The 18,120-nt window shown below is 33.3% G+C and overlaps 1 protein-coding gene across 1 annotated transcript; it reads right to left on the bottom strand.

Annotated features, from left to right (window-relative positions):
• Positions 1-1,125: 1,125 nt before the first annotated feature.
• On the bottom strand, positions 1,126-15,389 carry LOC111998610 (uncharacterized). The gene is made up of 23 exons (XM_024030703.2): positions 15,108-15,389; positions 14,663-14,726; positions 14,090-14,530; positions 12,853-13,082; positions 12,684-12,764; positions 12,361-12,498; positions 10,960-11,084; positions 10,591-10,860; positions 8,733-8,820; positions 8,550-8,655; positions 8,349-8,462; positions 7,554-7,717; positions 7,318-7,438; positions 6,804-7,028; positions 6,532-6,722; positions 5,519-5,686; positions 5,328-5,433; positions 4,830-4,967; positions 4,493-4,651; positions 4,210-4,410; positions 3,243-3,437; positions 3,087-3,155; positions 1,126-1,662 (listed from the first exon to the last, which is right to left on the bottom strand). The coding sequence occupies exons 2-23, from the start codon at positions 14,708-14,710 to the stop codon at positions 1,516-1,518; spliced, it is 3,525 nt and encodes a 1,174-aa protein (XP_023886471.2). The 5' UTR covers positions 14,711-14,726; positions 15,108-15,389; the 3' UTR covers positions 1,126-1,515.
• Positions 15,390-18,120: the final 2,731 nt, after the last annotated feature.

Raw genomic sequence — 18,120 nt, forward strand, 5'->3', positions numbered from 1 at the left:
CCTTCACCCAGACCCAGACGACCCACGAGCACGATGAACCCAGACCCACGAGCAACCCATCGCCTTCACCCAGACCCAGACGACCCACGAGCACGACGAACCCAGACCCACGAGCAACCCATCGCCGATCCACGAACCAGACCCATCGCCGTTTGTTGTTTTTTTTTTTGATGAACTGATTGTTGTTGTTGTTGTTGTTGTTGTTGTTGTGTTGTTGTTGTTGTTGTTGTTGTTGCCGCCGCCACCGGAATCAATTTGTTGCTGCTGCTGTTGTTGTTTTTGTTGCCAGAAAATAGCATTTTCCTAATTGAACTAAACACATGAAAATATTTTCTACACCAATTTTCATAAAACAACCAAACACTTAAAAATATTTTCCTTTTCCGGAAAATAGCATTTCCGAAAAATATATATTTTCCGGAAAATATTTTACGGGAACCAAACGGACCCTTAATTGAAAAGGATATGCACCAAAACAAAGTTCTCGATCACATCAATAAAGACCGATTTGTACTTTTTTTTCTTTTTTTAATGGAAGACCGATTAGTACTTAAATTGGAAGTATTTGCAGCACAACTTAAAGGATAAATAAATAAATATAAAACATGGTAATTTTTTTTTTTTGAAATGGAAAAAAAAAAAACCATGTTTTATATTTATTTATTTATCCTTTAAGTAGAAAACATGATATAAAACATGGTATTGTACATAGAACTAGAAGGGCCAACAAATTTTGATACACTTGGCATTTGATTACCTGCTGATTGTGAGATATAAATAAGTGACAAATCATTGACGGCAACATGGTATAAACAACAATGGTTTACCAAACATATAGATGCAGTGTATGTGCAATGTTTTTCCCGCACAGGGAACGACCTTCTTATGCCTCAAAATTTTCTACGTTGAGTGGTCAACCTTGCACCATTCGAGTCTTTAACCACCTAAAAAAGAAAACCTTAGGTTAGACTTGATTGAAGTCACATGTGACGAAGTGGGGTGGAGCTCGTCATCATGTCACAACACTAACTTTCAATCAAACATACATTTCAACTCATAATTCATGCATCCAAAACAAATAATACAAAGAAACCTAAATCAACAGCACTCAAGATCTTCAAAGAATAAAATGCAAAAAGATAGTTGCCAAAAATAATATGACAATTTTTATTATTGTTTACAATATTTCATAAAAAAATTGAGACCACTTAAAAACAGCCTAGGACACTATGGAGTTCCCAAAATTTTACACATTCCAAAAGGAAAGAAAGGAACAAAGGAAATGAAAATATATTATTGAGGATATGGTGATCAACCTACAAAAAATTGGGAGAACCAGTTCAAAATTGCCAAAAACTTGTCAGTAGGAGACTGCATTATCCTGAACTATGTACCTGTATCATCAACGATGATTCGTTGTCCCCATGCCCACATTTCATTTACTCTCCAATGGTATGAAATTAAAACTGAATACCCTCTCATCAATTTTGTATTTACAGAAAAAAAAAAAAAAAATTAATAGTAGTTGTCCTTGTATTTAAAAGTATCACTATAGAGCAAGGACCGCACTTCCATAATTTTTGGCGGCGGCTCCAAATCTTTCTCTTGCAGTGTGTTCCCAAGCAATTGCTGTATCTCTGATGTAAATATGTCATCCAAAATCTATGAATTCAACAACGCAGATGATTAGAAGATAAAACTATATGTCAACGAAAAGGTTTTCTTGATAATATAAAAGGGCTTTGAAACTTCTTGTATGCCAATTCCGTTTTAAGTATACTTTCAAGTTTATGACTAGATCAAACCAAAACAAAACATATCTAGCAAAGGAGTTTGAAAACTTCCAAACGCATCAAACTATTAACCAGACAGATGTTTGTTAGGTTCTTTGGCTGCATTGTGAGACATGCAATTATTTTTACCCAATAAGAATGTCAAACAGTGCCATATACAGCATGGTATGTAATGCTCTCTCAAACACGTAAGTAATATCATGCAAGCGTAATTGATAACTAAACATAGCTGGTGCAAACTATTAGCTTGTCCAGATAGATTAAAAAAGCCACTTGATAAAATTATGTCACAAGTCCAATTTAGATGGTGGATTATCACCACTAGTCTCCCAGACAGTTTAGCTTAGGTTTGGTAGTCAAGAACTTCCAAACCTAGAGCAGGAATTAACCAATACATATGTAGATTTGCAGATATATTTACATTTACAGTGTTACTAACATAGTTCTCACTGAGGAAGAATGGCAGAATACAACAATTTTATGAACCAAAATGATGTCAACCTGATATCATTGTCTTGAAGGAACCATAAGAGTAATTTTGTAATTTCAATTTTTTCTCTCTTCACTCCCCTTCCATTGAATAAAATCCAGCCCCATTGTTACATAGTCCCTCTCTCCTTGTATTTGTTCTTTATAGGCAGTTTTAAGCAAAATAGGGTGGTGAAGTTAGCTGTAATCCAAGGAAAGGTATGAGAGTGGTGGTTTCAGTGGTATGTGGTTGTGAATTCCAGTGGAGGGTTGAAGTGGTGGATGTAAGATCAACCATGGTGGAAATAGCTTACAATTGAACAAAGCCAGTGTTGGTAATAGTGGCTAAAAATTTGTTCAACAAGGTTTTGGAGGTCAAAATAAGTAATTGAGAATGGAACTCCAATATTTAATCTTTTTCAGCATTCATCTCAAAAGAACAAGAAAGCACATTTTTCATATATTTTCTAAATACTTGAGTACGTGAGGTGAGATGTAATGTTTTAAGAGGGAGTTGAAGGAAAAATTCATATTCTTTTTCCAACTAAATGAGGAAAGGTTGTTAACCTCCCGATATGTAAATTATGTCAGCTCAAATGATAATGACGATGATATTGTTAAACTACTGACAGCAGTGGCCAAACCTACAATCAGCCCAAGACGGTTTGGTGTAGAGTTCATCAGTTCCACACATAGAAGAGGATTAGATGTTAAAACTTTCACAAGTTAATTTTTACTTAAAATTTTATAAGATTGAATTGAATCTGTCCTGCAACAGAGAAATTCAATTTCAAGAAGAAAGTTAGTGGCTTTGATTCTACTTACAGAAACTGCAATTCGCAAGCCTTTATATGACCCATTTTCTCTCCTGTTTTCCAAACTACGTAGTATATCCTGTGGGGAAAGGTAAAGAATGAAAAACCAACTCACATTCATAATCCAGAAAAGTTTGAAGATGAAATGCTCCAAGTATAATTTTACCTGCCCCATCCTGTCCCAAAAACCACGGCATATTGCTAGAAACACATTAGGTTCAACGATAGTATGGAGCTGATCTATTGTCCTTATTAGGATATTCCTCAAAGGCTGCATTCTATTTTGTATGTCTGATTCTATCACATTTTCCCTTAAGTTTTGAATGATCTTTTTCAAATTTGTTTCATGCTGCAATCTAGTCTGCATGTACAAAAAAACCAGAGGCAAAACCCATTAACCGATTTGAATGGTCAAAATCTAATTCAACTGATTTAAGTGGATATAAAGATGTGCTGTGTTGCAAAAGATAGAACATGCCACCACTGAGCTTTGACTCAAACGGCACTTCCTCCACTAGGTAGAGGGTGAGGTCATTGGTTCAAAACCCAATGAGTTTGTGTTATTTTTTAATGAAAAAGAAATAAAAAAGAAGAACGGGGTGCCAATATGGCCACAGCTGGATGAAAATCATGTTTTTTCATTGGAACTTGATGTTAATTTATAGGAACCATTGCTTTGGTTGTCAAGAAAAATAGTTGGCTATAAAAGATCACCATAAACAAGAGATCTAATAGATCGTAAGAGTAGTAAAAAATGAAGGTGCTTCATAACCAAAACAATAATAATGTCTACCGAACCTACAAATTTTAAAAAGCTGGTTTTCAAGTCAATTTTTTTTTTTTTTAATATTCTAAACTAAGAGCTACCAACCACGTCTTTTCTTTTTTAGATAATTAATTTTTTCGCCTCAAGTTTTGTACTAGTGAGCTAGGCTTCATGATACACAGTCCCCAGCCATTGTGCTACCACTTGAGGCTGCTATCAATCGCTTTAATTTCACCTTGCATTGGAGATCGATTTATCAAACTCCTGACTTCAATAATCATAGACTCTTTTAGTAAATTAATGTTCTAGCAACATTCTTTAACATTTTGTACAATAGATCTTAAGTTTTCTTTCAAAGGGTACTCACATTCTCTGCAAGTTTCTCCACAACTGCATGAAGGTAACTTCTGAATTTGGCTCTAAGCATCACGCTTACTTCACTAGAACAATCTTCTCTGGTAGTGCCTCCATCATGAGGGATGCAAGAACTCCACAAACTCAGGTGTGTTTCTATTTTTGGCCGCAGCACATCCAACATCCTTCTCATGGAATTTAAAAGAATTCCTAACTGAAAATAAAATATACGTTATAATTTCCCATATAAAAAGAAACATACCAATGCAGCTATACAAACTAAGAATCAAAATAACCTCATCTGGGGCAACATAGGTGTCACTTCGTTTAGCAAATTTCTGGACATATTTGAGGCCATATATTTTTGATGTCAGATTGTCCTTCAAAGGTGTTAAAACATCAGCATACTGCTTGTCCAAAGCTTCAAGAATTGCCCTCTCAATATCTTCTATAACCTTTTTATAAAAAAAGAGAAGCGAAAACACATATAAGTACATGAAATCTCAAGTTTGGGTTAATTTTCAAATCCTCCATGTCTTGTCTTTCATAATCCATCAAAAGACAAAACTTAAGAAAGCCAAAAATAAAGTAACAAAAGAAAGCCCAGTAATGAAGAACCGTATTTGGACATACCTTCTCCAAGTGACATATGTATTTGGGCCAACGACAAATGATGACTTCATATTCATCCAATGTTTCGTTTATCCGATCATACAACTCTTCAACAAAAGGAGTTGTTGAGTATTGGGTTCTGACACCTAACCATTTCACCTTGAAAATGATCAATTTACAATGTTAATCGTTATATGTTATGTGAATATCTGAGAGTTTCTTTCAAATATTCATGTTTGGTGCAAGTGGTGTCTACATGCTTCTGACCCAGTCATGCAGGAAATATTATGCAAGTTTAAATTGGCTAAAAGCTTTACAAAGGCATTCTTAAATTTTCTATAAATTGTAGTGATTGAGCAAAATGAAAAGCAAAATCCATGTTCAGAAACATCCTTGGATTATGACAAAAAATAAGGAAACTATAGTAAACATCAAATCATAATCTATAAAGCTACCAATATAAACAGCAGATTCTACCGAACTTGAGTTCACCAAGTTACTGCAAAAAAATAAATGTACCTTGTCTAATTTGCAGGACTCAAGCAAAGAAAGACGCTTTTCTTGAATCCAGCGCTTAATATAGTCTTGGAACATCTCTTTTGCATCAACCCCACCTTTGACAGGACTGAAGAATATGATTAGTGGATAGAGATCACAGAGAGACAAATATGACACTTCAGTATGGAGTACAAATAAGAGAAAATAATTACTTAATGCTCCAGCTTGCAAGATCCCTTTGGAAGTCTGCTGTTGCAATAACAAGTTCTGCAACATGAGCTGAAAGGCTAGGAGGAGGACATGCAACAAGGAATGCACACAATCTATTGCAAAGCTCCAAACTATAAATAGCTGAAGAAAGATTTGGAAGGTCTATAAAACTGCATAAAAGTCAATATGGAATGCCAATGAGAATTAAGATTTCAAGTATATCAATTATTTGTTTAAACTACTCTTTTAAGAACAAATGTCTACATGAATCACCATGAAAAGTAACCAAAGAAAGAAAAAAGAAGGGGGATAATGCAAAAACTTTTGATTTAAAATTGCACAAGAAAGGATGTGAACACAAGCATATCTTTATCTGCTCCTAAATATAATAAAGTTCACATTTCCATATTTAAAAGTATGCAAATATAGGAGGAATTTACAATAAAGGCATGTGCTCATAATATTATTATCACTGTTTTCTTGATGACGCTTACTCATTGATGTAGATTTTCTTAGATTATAAGGACTATAAAAACCTTTGGCTCATAAATAAAAGAGCAGGAGCGGAGAAAATAGACACTAACCCCACTTAAAGAAAAGAAGAGAGAGGAGTGGAAAGTAGACAGATGCTATTATTTTTAGAACATGGTATTACAGAGAACAAGCACCAAATACTAATAAACTTTGTTCATTTTTTGGAAGCATTTATAGAATAGTAAATTGAGGAGCAGGATAAATTAGATGATAAATGCCTAAATAAATAGAGTATGAACTTAAAGCTACAGATTACCAAAACAAGGAAACAACAATAGTCCAAAAATGTGGTCATGGTACAAGAAGTCAATAACTAAGAAATCCAGGCTTCCGAAAGGCAAATGAAGCTACCAACTAACCTCCAATAATAAGATTAACCATTAAAAAAAATGATAATTATATTCATAACGTCGATGTACACCGAGAATATTTACATATTTAATGTGGATAAATTACCAATGTTACAATGAGAAGATTTTACCTTGGAAGCACATGCTGATTGTGGATTTCAATGTCAGTGAAAATTTCATTTCTGAAATTACGAATAAGGGAATTCATCTTCTGATAAGAAGTTGAAAGAGACATGGGATCCATAAATGTCACCCCTTCACTACTCAAGATAAGCTCATCTGTTTCTGCTAAGTGCCTTCTTGACCTCTTTTTTGCAGCAACCTGTACAATCATTGGCACTTCATCAGAAGAATGAAAGACATTAAAAGGAAGCATAATCATAAAGAAATTATTTTCTAAAACCTGAAAATATCTGCATAATGTCAACTGCGCCTCAGGATTTAGAACATCATGCAGTAAACCATATAACTTAACAGCAGGGATCAAAGCAGGAGGTATCATCCCAGTGGTAGGCTTGAAATCATCCATCATCCCCAATGGGGAAGATTCATCTAGCAACTTGTAGTTCTCAAAAACCAATTTAATGAGCTGCTGAACTTTATACTCAATCTCCCCTAGAATACGATTCTGATTGATATTTTGCAATACATCAACAAAGTTAGAAATCTAATAATCCCTGCTGTAAATGTACTACTAACTTAAAATATGAAAATCAAAATGAAGAGAACACATTTGAGATAAATTAATAGCAACTGTAACATGTTCATAGTCAAATTATTACAATCTGAAATATTAAAACATTGTTTATCTTGACTTTCAAATTTTATTTATGAAGCTGAGAATTGTTCCAAGACTACTAAAACATGAAAGGTAGCATGAATATTAAAGAAAACTGTGATGCAAGATTAGCTCATACCTCTTGGCGACTTAATGCAATCTTGCCTTTGCTTTTCATAAATACAGGCAACAGAAGCTCATGTATCAAAGTCAGACAGTCTTCTGTGGGTGTAGCCACATCCATTACATAGGTAAGGTATCTGCTAGTAGTATAAGAAATTACCCAATGTAATAGCAGTTTAAATTTCCAACAATGCATTACAAAATTATCCTAGTTGACATCAAAAAAGTACCCATTCAACCATTTCCCTATACCTTAGTCGGGTGTATGCATCTGATACTCCATAATAAGATGCAAACTCGGATACTAGCCACTTCCAAGGGCCATGTAGCAACAAATTTCTTTGCTGAATATGTTGAACTTTCATTGCAACTTCCAACACAAAGTCATACGCCACAGTTTCCGCAACAGAGCCACACTAGAAGAAAAATGTGAACAAAACCTTAATTCTATAGCCCAGAATATCAAGATGTAAAGATTGCACTTAAACAATTAATGATATTGAACCTATTTCATATGTACTGTAGGCCACATTATTAACTATTTCATACAGAGGTGATATTTTTTCAAACCAAGAAGGCAAGAAGTGGATTCTCTTTCAACAGAAAGAAGGCAGGCTGGGAAGCCAAAGGAACCTTTGAAAATGTATGTGTGCATTCAAGAAATAAGATTAAAATGGAACCGAACCCCTTTTATTTGTCCAATACTACTTATATATGAAGACAATTATTTAGAACATAAGATATTCAGCATTTGAACTACAATTGCAACTAGGCATTTTAAGAATATTGGCTGCCAAAATACTGCCAGTGTTGAAAAAAACAAAGCCTAAGAACACACACACACACACATATTAATTTCATAGGTATATATCCCTTAAATATAAAGACATAATATGCCATATATTAGCCCTCTCTTTCTTAACATTTCTTTACATGGAACTTTCTTTAAATGCAAAACAGCCAAAGAAAATTAATTGTAAACTGAATTAATTTTATTCTTCTTCATCTTCTTTTTTTAGTTATTGAAGGATTAAATATTGCATATACCTTTAGATGCTTATTCTCATCTGGAGTTATTGAATAGCTTATGTATAGTTGTACTCTGCCGACCAGTTCATGCTCTGGCTCATGAAATATAGGCCACCATCGAAGCTTGTTTCCCTGCATTGAACCAATATTTAAACCTTCAAGGATAATTATGTCCCTACCCAATCCATACAGAAGATAGGTGAATTCTCAAAATCTTACCGGTTCATCAGCAATAGAGGCCACTTGAGCTAGGACACGACCCTTATACTGTCCTTTGGAATCTTGAACTTCAATAATCAGATCATCACCAAGACTATCTGGAAAGCTACATTAAAATAATTTAACAAATGCACACCTCCGAGAAACAAAAAGGAACAAATACAGAAAGGAAAAGGTACATACAACACGTGTGTTTCACCAGATCCAGGTTGCATTTGAACTGCATCCTCCTCAGATGAATTTTTCAATCTCAACCAACAAGAATATCGTTCTGATAACAGATCATCAACTTAAGTTAGATGCACCTTAAAGGAAGGGAGATCAAATATTACTCTTATAGCATGAAGACATTAAATAAATTGGTTATAGCTACTCATTACACTGTTGTGTGGTGGATTTAGACACATGCTTCCTGTAACTACAGTTTTCATTCTCCTAAAGCCCAGAAGAGAACAGTTTTCTTGTTCAGAAGCAGCTTCCTTTCTTGACTTCTTTTCTCAGTAAATATCAGAAAAATGCAATAGATTTAGACCATAAAATTAATAATTCAAGTTATTCTATGGGCCTTAAAAATCTCAAACGTAAAGCAAGCTCCACAGGATGCCAAATTAAAATGATAAATTCAGATCTATTATTTCTTTACTCGGTTGGCGCTATGTTAAAATCATGCCCATGAGATGTCTTCTGAAAGGAAATGGATTTAGAATGTAAAATTAATAAGTCAACTATTCCATAGATATAAGCTAAGTGTAAAGAAAGCTCCATAGGATGACAAATTAAATGATATTTTGGATCTGTTATTTCTTTACTCAATTGGGACTGCATTAAATCACACTCATGAGATGTTCTGAAAGGTGCTGCTGATACTATGCTGGCCCATCAGAGCATGAAAAATCCTTGGAAGTGATAGGAAGTAGTGTCATGAGGAACCATCTCCTGTTTCATTTCTTCTAAAATTCATGGTGGAGGGACAATGCATATTTGAAGAGGGTAATAAAATGCTCCTATCAGGAAGTGAAAAAAAATTCTTCTCTGTTTCACTCTAATGCCTATTGCACACCTCTTAACACAGAAGGAGCTTTAGTTTTTCTTCTTTACTCATCATTTATCTCATTCCTGAAGAAGTGAACAAAGAAATTTACAAAATTTTAACACAACCACTCTAAAACATATTGATCTGCCAGGGTGAATGATTTAGCAAGCCTAAGCCATTTGAAAGAGCTGGTAGGCAGCTTTGTAAGCCACTGTAGGAGTGTCCTGAAGTCTCAAGCTAAATGCCTACAAGATGAGCAGCTAAACCAGAAGGGTCTATTTCCTATGAGTATGGAATCCTAAGCCCCCTTGGACAAAGATAGCCAGAAAGGTAATTTTCCTGCCTAATTGATAAGGCCTGAGGAGCTATGTCCTGAAGCTATTAGTCCTGAATGTCCAAAGACTTCACTGATGAGAGACGATTCATCCAATAACTGGCTTTTAACATGATGCTTGTTGATGAATCAATGCGAGAAGAATACATGGATCTGGATTATCACTGAATGATTTAACTAATAGTGAACTTCATAAATTCTTCAAATGTGTAGGTTTTCTTTGTAGCTTCTAAGGCTTAAAAATTAAGCAATTCCAAGTAAAGGAATAAGTGTTATTTTGCACAATAGAAAAATGTAAGTCACGAATGACAAGAAGAAGCCAGCAGATGATGTGGGCTAGCACTGTGAGGAAAATCATCTCAAAAATGTATAAATTAAGCAATTCCAAGTAAAGGAATAAGTGTTATTTTGCCAATAGAAAAATGTAAGTCACGAACGACAAAAAGAAGCCTGCAAATGATGTGGGCTAGCACTGTGAGGAAAATCATCACGAAAATGTATTGCTATGGAGGGAGTGATTATGTTATAGAATTCACATCCTCATAAGCTTGGGATCAAACTTCACAAGTGTATGCAATTGTCATGACTACTACTTCCCAGCTTTGGCAAAGTTTCACAGGACCAAATTGTGTGTGTGTGTAACCAATCCAGGATAGTACAAGGAACTTACATACCTGACACTACTTCCTTTGAAGAACTATAGTGCATAGGAGTCATCCCAGATTTTAAAATCCCAGAGACCTGTCTTATAAACTGGCTGCTTGAACCATTTGCAGGAGTATGATTTGCAACCTGAACTTTCCTTGTAGATTCCCATTCAGAATATAGATTTAATTTATATTTGGAGAAATATGAACGAAGTGATCCTGATTTAATCATTTGTGGCTTTACAAATGAAAAACTGCAGCAAGTAGGCGGGTCTAAACCCATTTTCACTTTACGCACTGTGCAATGACCAAAAACATTAAATGAATAGTATCAAGCCTTGAAATTATCATTAAAACCACAACAAAAATGCCTTGATGAATATAATATGACAGCACCTTGAAGCTGCATTTTCATTTTGCCCAAAGTTTTCCTAGATTTTGGAGCAGCTCCCTCACTGACTATCTCTGGAGATCGTTTTGCCAATAGTTCTTCATCTGGTTGTAATAATACACATCGTAAACTGCAATTATAAGGCCAAAAAGAGGAATAATGAAAGTAAAACCAATTAAAATTATAAAATGCAAACTAAACTTAAATATGATATGTCATTAGATAGTGCTGCATGTGCATGATAGCACTAAAGAAATAAGATATTTACAAATTATGGGAAGTAAGATTCAGTTCCCTAAGCCCATTTCAGTACCAACATCTGCTAAAATGCAAACCAAAGCTAAAAAGAGGAGACAACAGAGCTAGAATCTACCACCTATGAAAAGCATGATTTATTCACTGAAGCTTCACTGGAACACAAAATCTTTTGCTTGAGTCAAAGCATCTCCAGTGTCACATGAACAACTACCCCCTTTTGACTTGTTGCTTTAAACAGTTAAAAGAAATTTTGGGAAGAAGGTGAAGTACTTCTCGTAGGAATAGTCCTATCATAAGTACGACTCTCCTTGTGTCTGCCCATTTATAGCTCAAATTTTAATTATTCCTTTCTACATATCAGGACACAGACAGAATCTTGTTTTCATAATTCTTAAAGCCGCAAAGGGTATTAATAAGTTAGACAAAAACATAATCCCATTACTTATAAATAATAATAAATATAATGGGTTTATATTTTCAAGTTCTCCAATATGGAAATTTTGGGCAACATACTTGATAGTGTCCCTTACAATATTGTAGGCAAGATCACTGTCCCCAATAAAAAAAATTTGATACATAAATAACCTTTATTGAAAAGAGGAAGAACTTTATGTACATAGGGCCTCATTGTCCTCAAGAAATGGTACCTTTATTTCGAATTCAGAAAGATTATTTGTGACAGCATGCCAGTTTGGGTTAAACTATAACCTGCACATAGTAATGTGGTCAAAGGAAGGATTGGAATATATTACTAGCATCCTTGGTGAGCCCCTGAATGCAGATGAGCTTACTAGTCATTGGAGAATACTTGGTTATGATTGAATATGTGTTGAGATTTAAGTGAATAAGGAGATACCTAAGTCTATCATATTGAAGCTATGTAAGAAAGTTATGGAGGTAGCTATGAAACTACCTTGAAACAACCAAAGTGTGAAAATTGCTCTTCCTTTGAGCATTCTAATTATGCTAGAATTTGTGTTGATTTTCTGTTTCTTTGTGAGTAGCTTCTTATTGAAAGAAGTTTATTGAGTAGGTATTTGAGTGACTAGGGACCTCTAAATTTTGTTTGGAATTCATTGTATATCTGTTTTTTTGGTAATAGACATTCTCACACAAGAGTAAGAAAAATAATGAAACCTTGCACTCACCCAAATGCCTCTCGCAACACTGCAAAATCATCATTCAAGAAATAGGGAGCTTCCATGCAATGGTGCTGAGACCATGAGTGAAGACAGAGACGACAACATGCTTCATAAGAGAACAAAGCACACCATTTACCTTGCCCACTGAATGCAATTCATGCAACACAGAAGAAAATACAGTGGAAATAGTTATTGGACTAATAAAAATAATAACTACACCCGTAAATTAATAACCATTAAACTCAAGAGGGTACAATAATCTTCAACACTGAAGTTAAAAACCAAGAGAAAACTGTATGCCCAAATTATAGTTCAGCAACCTAACTAACCTTGCATGAAACGTGGGGCGTTGAGTAGGCAAAGAAACTGAAGATGCATTGACTTCAAAACCAGCAAAGGTCTTGTGATGCCTAATGGCAGATTACCAGTAACTTCTAATAAATAGAGAAATAAATAATAAATAAATAAATAAAGATGTAGAAACACGCATAGACAAACCTAGTTGATTGATTAGGAATTCCATGACCAGTTGTATTTCTTGCTTCTTTTGAATTATTTGTGGTGGCAGAAACACTTGAATATGAAAGGGAAGGTGTCCCATGTGCTTTAAAAGTTAAAATTTGCTCAGAAGTTTGCTCTGAGTCAGATTCAGACCCAACAAATGGAGGCGCACTGGGAATACAATTATCCAAAGGCTTCTTATTCTGCAGTCCTCTTCCATAAAAATCCTGCAGGCACTTGTCCAGCTGAGAATCCAATGAGAGTAAACTAAGATTTATACAATCAATAAGAGAATGACTTGGGCAGAAAATTGGCAAGAAACCTTTCTCAATCTTATCTGTTTGTCTAAAATCTAAATAAACATTCATGCTTAATAAGAGGTTTGTACATTGAATATAAAACATCAACAGTTATGCTTCAGATCTAATAAACTGGAATGGACATGCTTTTTCACGGCCCACCTGCATATTGATCTAAACTCTATATAAGCTACAAGCCAATCACTGTACAAAAATGTACAGATAACTCAAAAAAATTTCCTGGAACAAAATTTTTACATCCAAAGTAAAAAGGTCAATATTTATGGTTATGAACAATGCCCACCCATTGATTTCTGGTATAACCTACTAACCTAGTATAGTTTGTATTATGCGTTTGCAAAGTGTCAATGGTTGCGGAGGACTAGCTTAGTTACCATGCACTGATAAAAATATTTATCTTATCACTCTTAATGAACCCCAAAAATGATATGCCAGCAAAGAATGATGATGAACTTGCCTTATTGTCAGTCAATACCTATACTATTTCCATCAAAAAGCTTTCTCTAGCATTTAGACCTTTCAATAACCATAAAAAATGTTCATAGCAACTAGATCACTATATATAATTATAAACAAGTTGATCAAAACAATTAACTATGCAATATTTAGAACCCTCTTAATTTTGACTATGGCAACAGGTAGAGGCATCATCAATCCATCATCATGGTAATCAAACCAACATGGGGAAAATAGAAAGATCATCATTTCATCATGCAGAGGCATCAAACAATAATAATAACCTTATATAACTTGGTTCTAATTGTGCTTAGTTTGTAAAGATAACTTTACGCAGTCAGGCATCGTTGCTTTCATATATTTCACAGTATAGCTTTGTATTGTTTTACTGTTAAGCCTCAAAAACAATTTCAATAGCAAGCATTCACAATTCAACATGATTATGCATAATAGGAAACCTGCTTGGCAGTTCTTTCCACATTTTCCCCTGCAGCAACATTAGGCAAACAATCACCCATAGTGTAGGTTCCTCTATCACATTCACCAACTTTGTTATTCATAGATTGCATAAACGGAACTTTTGCGCTTGTGGCTGAATCCAACAGTTCTTCTGTATGATTAGGCTGCCCAACTCGGATCCCTTTTCCTTGTTTCGATTGAATCGTCTCTCTAGATGAACTGAAGTAAGAATGTACCTCATTTTCTGAGTCAGAGGATAAGTCCATGTCTGACTCACAATCATTGCCACTCACATGTGGCATTGTTTGCGACACTGAAATCACGTTTATGGGTGAACGTGCACATCCAAATACGCCCGGAGAAGGCAATCTGAGGACCCGATTGCTACTCCTTAGGTTGTCAACACGTTCAGATTTTTCTTTTCTCTTAATATCATCCTCCTAGTACAAATCATCAAAATTAAAATCCAAGGCACTAAAAACACATACTAAACAAACTAGACAAAAAAAAAAATCATAGACAACAATATTTAAAACAAACACCATAACAAAAATATGTCAGTACTGGCTTACCCCTCGAACCCATCTAAGGGTCTCACGGTCAAGTCCTTCCTTGAACATTGTCCTTAGGTTTCTTCTTCACAAAGAAAAAAACAAAGTCAGAGTAAGAAACACATCCTAAAACCAATAAACAGTAATAAACGTGACTTCTGGACTAAGATTACTGCTTAAAACCAAGTTTTCTTGGGAAACAAACGCATGATAATTCACGATTCTTGGAATCGGACTCACAAAATAACCAGTGATGATCACATTCACAACAAAAACCACGAACACTCAAATCATTCACCAGAATCTGACTAATACAAAATCACAGAATGTACATCACCAACAAAACAAAACAAAACAAAAAAAAAAAAAAAAAAATTACTAATACTAGTTGAAACACATGCAAGTATTGTAACAAAAAATGGAAAGTATTATATAGACAGAGAAATCGATCATTCAAACTACTTACAGAGAGAGAGAGAGAGTGATAGACAGAGAAAACGAAGTGTAAAGAGACTGCCGAATTTGATGGGTTTTGCTTCTATTTCTATTGCTTCTGCCTTCTCTTTCATCGAGATATATATACTTATATTCCCTCGGCTTTTTTTTAGATTTTTGAAAAAAACAAAATTAAAATAGTGGGAGATTCGATTTTATTAATATTATTATTACTAGTAATAAATATTTAAAATTTGAACAGAAATAGAAAATAGAAGGTTTTATAGTACATGGGAGGGTCACGAAGGGTTTTAAGGAACAAACAGAAGCGTACGTGCGAGTGGTCGTCGCGGCGGGACTTACGTGGCTCTTGCTTCCTTTTAAACGGTCGAATTTTCTATTCAGTATTTCCGTGCACCCGAGTTTGGTCACGTTAGTACGGCTTTTGCTTTCTATCTGACTTGGAATTTTTGTGTTACCCAGAGCTCTTTGCTAATAATTTTACCTTTCCGGTGGAAGCTTAGAGAACAAGCAAGCTCCCATGGGAAAAAAAAAATTATAAAAAAAGATAAGTGATAAAATCAAATATGTGAGTGATACTTCTAATTTGTTTTTATAAATTTAGAGTAGCAATACCATTTTTTTTTTTTTGAGTAAAGAAAGATATTTATTGATTTGATGATTGTTAATATTTTTATATTGTAATTAGTGTACCATAAGAATGGTGTGAATAATGAGTTTATATAAAAATAATATTTTACCCATCATAAATAACAACCTCAAAAAAATTGTGAAATAATTTTTTTTTTTTTTTTTGAAAATAAGTTGTATACAAAGTTAGTAAATTTTAAGATTATATTTTATGTCTATTCATCATATATATACATATATATATATAAAAGAAAGTCTAATTTAATTTAATTCTTCTAAAAAAATTAATTTGATTTATTATGGGTCTAATTTAGTTTAATTAGTATGGGATAAATAATAGAAGAGATATATTTTAGTTATTCAAATAAATTAATTTGGATTAGGATTAGTTAGATCAGTTTGGATTAGGATGAATAATAAATAAGTTTCACTGATATATTATAAGAAGATAGTATTTTATTTATCTATTTGAATGTGTGTGTGTGTGTATATTTGTTATGAGTCTATTTTTATTTAATTAGTATTGGATAAATAATGGTAGAGATATGTTTTATTCATTTAAATTAATTAATTTAGATTAGGACTAGGTAGTTTGGATTAGGATGAATAATGATTAGTTTATGAATAGATTATAAGAAGTTAGTATTTACTTTATCTATTTGGAAGTTTGTATAAATTCAAATGTTGATAATGAATAAAAAACAGTCATGAATTTCTAAATTATAAATTGTTAGTTAGTCGTGGAGCGGTTAATAACTACTATGGTAATGCCTAAGTATGGAATCTACAATAATATATATATATAAAAGAAAGTCTAATTTAATTTAATTCTTCTAAAAAAATTAATTTGATTAATTATGGGTCTAATTTAGTTTAATTAGTATGGGATAAATAATAGAAGAGATATATTTTAGTTATTCAAATAAATGAATTTGGATTAGGATTAGTTAGATCAGTTTGGATTAGGATGAATAATAAATAAGTTTCACTGATATATTATAAGAAGATAGTATTTTATTTATCTATTTGAATGTGTGTGTGTGTGTGTATATTTGTTATGAGTCTATTTTTATTTAATTAGTATTGGATAAATAATGGTAGAGATATGTTTTATTCATTTAAATTAATTAATTTAGATTAGGACTAGTTAGTTTGGATTAGGATGAATAATGATTAGTTTATGAATAGATTATAAGAAGTTAGTATTTACTTTATCTATTTGGAAGTTTGTATAAATTCAAATGTTGATAATGAATAAAAAACAGTCATGAATTTCTAAATTATAAATTGTTAGTTAGTCGTGGAGCGGTTAATAACTACTATGGTAATGCCTAAGTATGGAATCTACAATATCGATCATCCCCTTCTAACCATTTTTTACATATAAAAAAAACAAATAAAAATTTCACAAAATAACTATTCCAAATTCATACGTTCAAACTGCCCTAGGAAAACGTACTTTAATTTATTAATAATTAGTTAGGGTCCATAATCCATGTTACAAAAGAAAAGGCTTGTGTTACATAAAAATATTATGAAATCATGGTTAGGGGTCAACTGTTTAAGTAATAACCAAGAATTAATATGAAATCAATGTTAGAGTTCAAGTGATAACTCAGTGATAATGGCATTCTTTGTGTTATCTTATGTTTTGTAATTCAAACTTCACCTCACATTTTCTTACTATCTACCTATCCCCAAAAAAAAAAAAAAAATCATTGTTTTTTCTTCTTTTTTTTCTAGGTACCATACCATACCGTAACAATATACCACCACTATAACAATATGAAAACCCCCAAGAAATGTAATAGATAAAATATCAAGTTATACTAACTGTACGGTTATACAACATGCTATTGGGACTTATAAAATATGTGGATTTTAACTTCTATGTTTATAACACACCCATGATGATACAAATCAACACTATCACTATATTATTTCAAGGTTATCATATTGCAAACTTGGAATGCATATAGTGTAATTTGTGCATAAGGGGTGTTTTATCCAAAAACGTCTGCCCATACATATTTTCTCTTTTGAGCATGTAATACTGTGCAACTATTTTTAACTTTTTACACAAATCACTCCGTCAATTAATATTTCTCTCCCTTGCAACAATTGAAAAAGGGAGATTTGAGCCTAGGATTTTCTCAATGAGAGGATTGTGCAATACCACTAAGATACTTAGGCTTTGAGCCACTCTAAGTCACTTGTTAGGTCATGAGAAAAGTATAACAACAATTAGAGTTAAAAGTATCTCCAATAAAAATATATATATATATATATTAAGAAAAACAGGTGAATTTATCCCTCATCAAAGGAAAGCCTTTAAATTATCCTTGTTAATCTTCTTGATTCTATGGCTCAAAAGATGCACTACCGTGATGATT

This window comes from Quercus suber, unplaced genomic scaffold, assembly GCF_002906115.3.
Source record: "Quercus suber isolate HL8 unplaced genomic scaffold, Cork oak 2.0 scaffold_822, whole genome shotgun sequence".
NCBI classification, from domain to species: Eukaryota; Viridiplantae; Streptophyta; class Magnoliopsida; order Fagales; family Fagaceae; genus Quercus; species Quercus suber.

Excerpts from the sequence above, each read along its gene's own strand:
- LOC111998610 (XM_024030703.2), bottom strand. The coding sequence starts at position 14,710 with ATGTTCAAGGAAGGACTTGACCGTGAGACCCTTAGATGGGTTCGAGGG. Across the intron at positions 7,718-8,348 it reads ATGAGAATAAGCATCTAAAG|TGTGGCTCTGTTGCGGAAAC; the intron begins GTATATGCAATA and ends TTTTTCTTCTAG. Across the intron at positions 5,434-5,518 it reads CTTGCAAGCTGGAGCATTAA|TCCTGTCAAAGGTGGGGTTG; the intron begins GTAATTATTTTC and ends CATATTCTTCAG.